Source organism: Branchiostoma belcheri, unplaced genomic scaffold, assembly GCF_001625305.1.
Source record: "Branchiostoma belcheri isolate BF01 breed outbred unplaced genomic scaffold, Haploidv18h27 scaffold15, whole genome shotgun sequence".
Lineage (NCBI taxonomy): Eukaryota > Metazoa > Chordata > Leptocardii > Amphioxiformes > Branchiostomatidae > Branchiostoma > Branchiostoma belcheri.
Window position 1 is genome coordinate 3045213 of NW_017802935.1, and position 9361 is coordinate 3054573.

General features: G+C 38.8%; 1 protein-coding gene across 1 annotated transcript; it reads left to right on the plus strand.

The window, feature by feature from the left end:
• Nucleotides 1–6747: 6747 nt before the first annotated feature.
• On the plus strand, nucleotides 6748–8511 carry LOC109465213 (hyaluronan and proteoglycan link protein 3-like). The gene is made up of 4 exons (XM_019762357.1): nucleotides 6748–6889; nucleotides 7217–7402; nucleotides 7645–7840; nucleotides 8394–8511. Exons 1-4 carry the CDS (start codon nucleotides 6748–6750, stop codon nucleotides 8509–8511), a joined length of 642 nt encoding a protein of 213 aa, XP_019617916.1.
• Nucleotides 8512–9361: the final 850 nt, after the last annotated feature.

A 9361-nucleotide genomic window follows, 5' to 3' on the forward strand; every position in this document is an offset into this window, starting at 1 on the left:
CTCCCACTATGGCCCACTTTATACACAAATTATTGGGACAGTGGGAATGCTGTGTAAAAATAATTTCTGACAGCATAGTATCACTTGTCATCAAATTTTTTAACGACAGCTTCAGAGTTGTAGGCAGAAAATTTGACTAAAGCAGGTCTACACTATCAGTTCTCTTTAAATGGCATTCCCACTGTCGCATGTATAAAGTGGGCCTACAACAGCCTGTCTACCTGTGAATGACTACTTTTAACCTAGAAAGTCACACGAGAGTATATGATCCCCGTAGTAATGTTGATCTTTTGCAGGGACCACCGGGACCAGGAATGAGATCCTGGCCCACTGTCAAGGCCATACCTGCTGGTTGCTGGACCTCTCGCTGTGACTATCTATGTGCAGCTAAAGTGGAAAGTTGCAGGAAGACTAGACATGCTTAGTTTCGCTGATTCCTCCCTTTCAAACATAACACACAGCTTACCAGTAGTACATTTCACTCTACAAAAAGAAAGCACAACATTGCCTTTTCCATTTTCTGTCAAGAAATAGGACATATTTTCAACAATCATTATGTGGCCAAAGTATTTTTCCTGAAATCCACTCCATCACAAGGAAAATTGTACTGAATGTATTGTATGCATCACTCACAATATTATTCCAATAAATACTTTAGGTTAGGCTTATGACAACAGATGGAATCAAATTGAATGATTGTATTTTAGGTAAATGAGAGGAGAACTTAAGATTTGAATGCAAAACATTTAATTCATTATATTTACAAAACATTATTCCACACACACATTTTAAGGAGACACAAGAGGTTCGATAAATGGTATCTCTGAAAAGTGATTTCTACATTTAGTTCACAAGTCCATCATAGAGCAACTGAGCACAAGAGCAAGTTGCTGGCCATTTGAAGTTGCGGCTAGCGCCTAGCATTGCTTTCACAAATTGGTCAACGCCATATCTTCACAATGACGTTATCACAAAGTTCTTAAGAACTGGGTCAACGTTCGTGTGTTCAATACAATTCGATCGGATGAGAAGCGGTAAAATGGATATTGGTAGCTACTATGAAACTGCGTTTGTGACAGTCCTGGACAGTGAAGAAAATTTGTGGTACTTCAGTACGAATAATCTTGCGTACGCCTGCTTGGAACATTTATTCAAATGGTTGTGCTGACAAACGTTCTACATGTAAATGGAAATGCTGTCCCTACTGTCTTCGGCAAGCTGTCTGAGTTGCGAGGTGAAGTAATGACTCGAGAACAGGTATGAACTGTGCAAAAAAGTACACACAAAAATACATATTTAAGGATTGTTTCTACTGTCTACTAGTAGTTTTCTTTCTTTTTCTGGCACCAAGAACCCTCTCTCACTGCACCTAGGCTGAAAATTATACGCGATCAAAGAGTAGCCGCAGCAGGTGAAAACTTAAATAAAGGCATACTGTGGACGGCTAATGCCGTGCGCTCTTCTTTTAATTTAACCTTATTGATCATGATGTCAACTATACTCAATCACAACAGTTTAGTCTCTTTATTCTATATAATCTTCCATTTTATAATGGTACAAAATGTTTATGTTTGTATGCTTTACATTATTTATTATTACAAGGTCTTGTGCTACATGGCATTAAAATATAGAGTCACTTTATCCTATGATTTGCTTCTAGCATTCCACAAAATGCTTACATTATTCATCCCTAAGCATTGTTGCTTAAATGATTGTTGCACCATGTAGGCTTTTTATGTTTAAACAATTTTCATTTCAGAAAAGATTTTTGAATGACTTTCGGGTTATTGAGTTATTGGAAATTGTGGATTATGATGGAGATTGTGGATCATGATGAAGAAGATATCAGGGAAAACAGTTTGATCACAATGCATTTGAAAATATATCCTATTGCTATACAGATCAAAATAACAGGCAATATTGCAAGTGCTCTCCTCTAGAGGAAAATGTACTGTGTTCTCCAACATATCAGCAATAAGATATTAGTCACAACCTTAAACTAGATATTAGTAAGAAATGTGACAGTCTCTTTCAGAAATGACAACAAATAGTAGGGAGGGCTAGTTTCAACAATGGTGTTTTTTGGAAATAAAAATTTAGAGGATCGCAAACAAACCCTTTCCCAACATCTTTCATTGTCATTTTTAGGGGTCTGCATGTAAGGTCCCTATCACGCTTTACACTAAATTGCAGAATGCAGCGGCCATGATTTACTTCAAATTATGCAAACTTAAATTCAAATGGCAAAGTACTGAACACGTAGATTGCATGACATTAAATCAGAGTTGCACGACTGTGAAGTATGCAAAATTGTGAAAAGCAATGACCTGCTTCTATTGTACTGTTTGGATGTGTTACGCATAATGCAGAGATAACGTTTAAAATTCAGAGACGCAGCTTTGAATTGCGCAAAATTTGAATGTATGACATAACGCTTTGCGGCATGCAGATCCTCATTTTTGAAAGAGTTCCAAAAAAAAAAAGAAACCGTGTAAGTCTGATGTTCTCTTGTCTCGTAGATACGTGACAGGTCCCTCAGAATCACACTCATTCACAGGGAGATCTTCTGGACTATGGACAGGTAGACAGGATAGCTGACAGGTAGACACGATGGCTGACAGGTAGACAGGATGGCTGACAGGTAGACAGGATGGCTGACCGGTAGACAGGATAGCTGACAGATCCTCCTGGAAAACCTAGGGTACAAAAGAAACACACGGTCAGAGAAATCATGGGTTAAATTTACATACAACAACAATATTCAAAGAATGTGCATTTAATATTCATAGCATTTGTTTCAGTTCTGTTTTTTGTCAGAGGCAAGAGCATTGTCTCATAGATACGCGACAGGTCCCTCAGAAACACAGGAAGATCCTCCTGGAAACAGGTACACAGGATAGCTGGCAGATCCTCCTGGAAAACCTAGGATGTAAAAGAAACACATCTTCAGAGAAATCACAGGCTAAATTTACCGATACATACAACAGCAATATTCAAAGAACATGCATTTAATATTCACAACATTTGTTAAAATTCTTTTTTTTATTTTTGTCGGAGACAAGAGCATTGTCTCATAGATACGTGACAGGTCCCTCAAAAAGACAGGCAGATCCGACGACTATGGACAGGTACACAGGATAGCTGACTGGTACACAGGATAGATGGCAGATCCTCCTGGAAAACCTAGGATGTAAAAGAAACACACCTTCAGAGAAATCACAGGCTAAATTTACATACAACAACAATATTCAATTGCAAAGAACATGCACTTAATATGCACAGCATTTGTTTAAGTTCTAAAAACGTTTTTGTCTGAGGCAAGAGCATATTATGCTTTTTCAGGGTTGCCGTTACAAATTGGATGCCACCCAGGCTACATATGCTTTGTTAATGGGACAAAAGAAGAGCAGTCAACATTCAGTCAAAAGAACATGACCAAACAACACTTGTAAAAAATACATCTCACATAACCTCAAACATTGCCCGCTACATACATGTAACCATCATATCAGTAATGATAGTCAACAAACTAATGCAGCATATGTCATAATGAACAGGGTATAAAATATGAGACAGTTCAATCAGACAAATTCACGTTCAGGGAATGTAAACATCAAAATATCTGAGGAAAGAACAGTTCGAATCTCTTATCACATAAAATATATTTCTCATATCACATCAAAACTATTCTGATACCATTTTAGCACACATTTCATATTGACAACATGCAGGAAAAAATTATGTTGGGAAATATACACATGTACAAAAACAACATAATATTAGGCAAGGCAATGCTGCATCTGAACAAGGATGAAATACCACTGACAGTTCTGTAATCTTATTAACAATCAGCTGCTAGTATCAAATGTTGAAACAAAAATAATACAAAAATTAAAAATAATACTGCATGATTATCATGTAATGTTTCGTTTCATTGCTGTACATAAAAAACTTAAATAAAGCTAGCTCAAGTGTGCCCTCGAGTACGCCACGTGTTACTTTCCTTGTTATTTATCATTAGGCTAATTATGCAAATCAATCTAACTCAAATGTGCAGGTGTGAGTATGCCATGCCCCGCCACAATGACCAAGAAACTAAGTCATATTTCTGCGGTTTTACTCCGTATTTCCACAAAAGTTTCCACAAAAAATGTTCACAAGAATACAACGAACAAAGTTACGCAAACATCACCACCTAAAACAGGCGTTTTTCGTCTTCCAGTTACTTTCCTTGTTGTTTATCATATTATTATGCAAATCAAACTCAAATGTGCAGGCGTAAGTATGCCATGCCCCGCCACAATGACCAAGAAACTAAGTCATATTTCAGCGGTTTTACTCCGTATTTTCACAACAGTTTCCACAGAAAATGTTCACAAGAATACAACGAACAAAGTTACGTACCTCTGACTACCTAAAACAGACGTTTCTCGTCTTACAGTGACAAATTCCTTGTTGCTTTAAAAAGTTAATTAACGTGTGCCCCCAGAGTAAAGCACGTCATACCACACACTGGTTAAGAAACTCGGTCATATTTCTTCGGAATTACTTCTTGTTTTCACAAAAGTTTCCACAAAAAATGTTCACAAGAATACAACGAACATAGTTACGTACCTCTCAGCACCTAAAACTGGCGTTTCTCGTCTTCCAGGGGCGAAGTTTCAGGAGCAGTTTCTTCACACCGATGTTCCGTCGCCATCTTGGACTTCGTGTGCTCGCACGTGTCCATGGGTAATCACATGTGTTGGTCGTTAGCTAACGCAGCTGTGCTCAGTAACTTGAGTAAGATAACGTAATCAGTTCTCGATGGAGCTGATTGTATTTCATCCTTCTTTCTTTCTGTTTGTGACGCTAAAACAGCAACTGTGTCGTGCTAAACGGGAAGAATACCCTAGTCAACGCTATCATCGAAGGGGAAAAGTATGACATGTTGAAAACGTAACCAGATAGCGTTACATGTAGTGCACTTTGACCACCATTCACGCACAGCCAAACGTGACTGTCCTTGGTGCTGAACGCCATCCACTAACAACCAACGTTCCATGGTGCTGAAAACCTTCTGCGCATAGCAAATTCTTATGTCTTTCGTATGTATTAAGCGCACAATATTAGTATAGATGGAGAAACTGATGACATGCTCAAATACTTAGTAGCACCAAATTCTTAACAGACAGACAACAACCCTAGTAAGCTATACTAAGTATGAACATTCCTATCCTTGGTGCTGAACACCTTCCAGCCTTCTACTTCTATGTGATACTGGAACGTCTATGTGAGATCAATACCATCGTGCGACCGGCGGTGGCAGTGAAAAATAAACCAAAACACACAAAAAAGTGGTAATTAGTGGTAATTAATATAATGTTGTCACACTAGGGTCTGATGGCTGTTACAGCTTGGTAGCTGAATATTCCTGTCCTTGGTGCTGAACACCATCCACATACAGCCATCGAGATACAATATGATGCTTGCACCAATACTTACTACACCGTTCATGCAATACACCAATAAAAAAATATCGATATCTAAAGAAATCTAAAGAAGTCCTATTAAGGTTTCAAATCACCGTCTCAACCATTAGAACTATTGTAAAAACAAGATTTCTCAAAGTTTAGGCAATCTTCCAAGTTAACAATTTTTTTTTTCTGTCAGATCAATTTTGGGGAAGGGGTTGTAAATTACATTGTACATATCTTTCAAGCTGTCAAACAAGCAAAATTAACAAATATAATTAAATTAGAAGTCTCTGACCTTTCTTCTTGATTATTATTTCCTGTTATAATAAGATATGTTTTTGAGGATTCACATCTGTTGGCCAAAATTACTGACTGCTTTGTAATGAATGGCCTTTCTGTGTCTAGTGGCTCAAGAATGGTCTGTAGTGGTTGCACTTGTGACCTTAATATCATTACATACATTCATCTGTAGGTATATGTAAAGCACTAACTTGTACCTATAAATGTTATAAGAAGTCACATTTAGCAAGCATTCTCGAATGCATTTACTCATTGATTCATAACGTCTTTGTTTCTCTTTCCTTTCTTTCTAAATCCAAAGAACAATTTCAACTCAACTGGCACAGAGACATCATTGATCAGGAACACAATTGTGTAGTGATAATAGTCTACACAACTCTTTCTCACATACCTGTGCTTCCCTATGTCATGACACACATAGGTGGTTATAAAAATGTAGGACAAGATTCCAACGTATCTAGTAAAATGCTGGTGATTTTGTAAAATAATATTCTGTTCTTTCACGTGTTGCTTGAGTGTCTTTAAAGATGCCCTGTAAGTCTAATTTTGCACAGATATTGGAAACTGTTTGAATATTTATTCAGGTTTCAAATCTGATAATCAAGAATGTGGTGACCTTACACTGCCTATTTGAAAGTCAGCTCATAATTACCAAAGTAAAGTTGACCACCTGTTTCTTGCAATAATGATGTAATCCCTGTGCAATGCTTGCATGGTATAAATACTGCATGAAAAGCCACACTTCTGCATTCCACCGTGAAGACAGCATCATACAAGGTAGGAATCTGTAACATTACTAGTCTGGTTGTGTATGGCTGAGATGACAGTAGTAAAATGTGGCATTATTCCGAATACATGTATGTCCTATGTTTACCTAATTTCAGGCTGTCAGCATGGGAAAACTAATTTTGTCGTCAGTTGTGGGATACTTTCTAACAAAGCTTACTCATAGTTCTGTTTACTATTGTGCAGGTTGTGTTGAAGTGGAAAAATGCTGTTCTCTATTGCAAATCTTTGCCTCGTGCTGAGCCTCCTGCAGAGTGGGTGCTCTGCAGACCAGAACAGTCTCAGCACTTGTGAGATTGGGGCCATGCTGCAAAATGCCATAGCAGACATCCCAAAACCATATGAAGGTAAGGAGTGTTTAAAACAACAGTATAAAAGTTGAAATCTTGAAGTCTTAAAACATTTTGTGAAAGTGGCAATACAAAGTTGAAGTAAATCACTAAAATTGGAGATTGATGTAATTTCTATTATAAGCATTTGTTGGACGAAATGCTCACAATGAATTTCAAACAAGCCTTATTTCTGCTTAGCAAGTCTTATATAGAGAGATGGGACTGACAGAGATAGGGGACAGAGATGGATAGAATTTGTTTTACTCTTTGTGTGTCAAAGGTAACAAGCATAACAGGAAACATTGTGAATATGGTTATCTCTAATATGTTACCTTGCTGTAGACCGGCTATTGGCTCTTGAGGAACAGCTGGCTCAGGAAAGAACCATCCGGGCAGAGCTTGAGGGACGGGTCAACAGCCTCCAGGAAACCTTGATGCATGTGCAGAGTACCAATACCCAGCAGAGTGATCTGGCAGCAAAACTAAAAGCAGACTTCTGCAATGACAGGAAGGAAGCATTGAAGTTAGGTAAGGGATTATAAATTTCAACTTCAGTGCATAGCACCAGTGGTTTAAGCATAAAATAACAAAACATGAAGTGTTTTACAGTGTCACATACAACAAGTGATGGAATGGGACATCCCGCCAGTAATCAACAACCACTGTCAACCAGTCATATTTGAGTTTGATACAAAACATAGGGAACTCATACTACATTTATCGTACATTGTTACAGCCACTTGGTTAATGCACCCTATTCGTATTTTCAGGGGGAGTTTTCCAAGTGAGGTCTCCAGTGGGTCACTATGAATACACCTTGCAACAGGCAAGCCAGGCATGTGCTGACCAGGGTGCAACCCTTGCCTCCTATAGCCAGCTCTACACGGCCTGGCAAGACGGGATGGAAAACTGCGCATGTGGGTGGCTCTCTGACGGGTCTGCCCGTTACCCACGGCAGTCAAGGGAGTAGGTGTACACACTTTTTCAAGCATGCCAAAGATGAATGTATGGATTCAGCCCTTTGGAATACAATCAAGAATGTTGTATTTTTTATGGTATCTGTATTGTTCATATGGCAGTTTTATAAAAGTCACCAATTTTGCAGCCATGCAGCACAGTGACAGCTGGTTCTAGCACCCAGAACAACCTGTTACACATTATGATTTTGCATGTCTAACATACCATTGACAAATGAAATTGTAAAAGAGAACAATTACTATTAAGTACTATGACTAATCAAGTTGATACTCTTCGATTATAGAATTTGGACATTTGCACATTCATTGTATGAAGAATGAAAGGGACCATTTGGATAAATTAGTTACTAAATTAAGTGCAATGCTTTCCTAGTGTTAGAAAATTTAAAAAATATCAAAGAGTTTTGAGTTTGGATTGAAACTGAAGTGTAAGTTATCAGTAAGTCCCTTGCAGAAAGGCCGACCAACTTGTCTGTTCTCTTATGGCTTGATATTGCTGAAACCACCTATCATTTTCCTAACGATTTTTTCTCTGACAACAGTACGATGTGTGGTGGAGGTGTTGGCATCATGAGGTGTGCTCGCAGCAAGAATAATGCCTGGTGTTACAAGAACAACGTCGAGGCTTGGTGGTTCCCCCAGAACAGCATCTGTGACTGAGCAACAACACAAAAAGGAGGATGACACGCAAGCCTGTCCAGCACCACAGTTACACCGGCTCACAGTAAAATTGTTAAATCTTCTGATATTTTAATGCCAAACTTTGGGATCCATCTATAAATTTAACAGACATAACTTCTAATAGCACTCTGAATTTTGCATTGTATTTGAAACTAATGCAACTCATATTTACATAATATGATCTCCAACATTTTCAAGTTTAAACCATTATCAATACAACAATGTGAGCCTCCAGTCTGGACAAGAACAACTGCATCAGAATAAAATGACAAGAATGATATTTGCTGCCTCATGATTATTTTTCTTTACCTAATGTTTTAGACCAGGTCTGATAAAAGTCTATCAGCTCAACACCGTCAAAACCAAGCTATCCCCCAATAGAATCATTCAGAGCCAAAATGTCCTGTTCTTGGTGCTGAACACAATCCACACAGCCAAACGTTCCTGTTCTTGGTGCTGAACGCCATCCACACAGCCAAACGTGCCTGTCCTTGGTGCTGAACGCCATCCACACAGCCAAACGTTCCTATCCTTGGTGCTGAACGCCATCCACACAGCCAAACATGCCTGTCCTTGATGCTGAACGCCATAAACACAGCCAAACGTTACTGTCCTTGGTGCTGAACGCCATCCACACAGCCAAACGTTACTGTCCTTAGTGCTGAATGCCATCCACACAGCCAAACGTGCCTGTCCTTGGTGCTGAACGCCATCCACACAGCCAAACGTTACTGTCCTTAGTGCTGAATGCCATCCACACAGCCAAACGTTACTGTCCTTGGTGCTGAACGCCATCCACACAGCCAAACGTGCCTGTCCTTGATGCTGA

Excerpts from the sequence above, each read along its gene's own strand:
- LOC109465213 (XM_019762357.1), top strand. The coding sequence starts at position 6,748 with ATGCTGTTCTCTATTGCAAATCTTTGCCTCGTGCTGAGCCTCCTGCAG. Across the intron at positions 7,403-7,644 it reads GAAGGAAGCATTGAAGTTAG|GGGGAGTTTTCCAAGTGAGG; the intron begins GTAAGGGATTAT and ends TCGTATTTTCAG. Across the intron at positions 7,841-8,393 it reads TACCCACGGCAGTCAAGGGA|TACGATGTGTGGTGGAGGTG; the intron begins GTAGGTGTACAC and ends CTCTGACAACAG.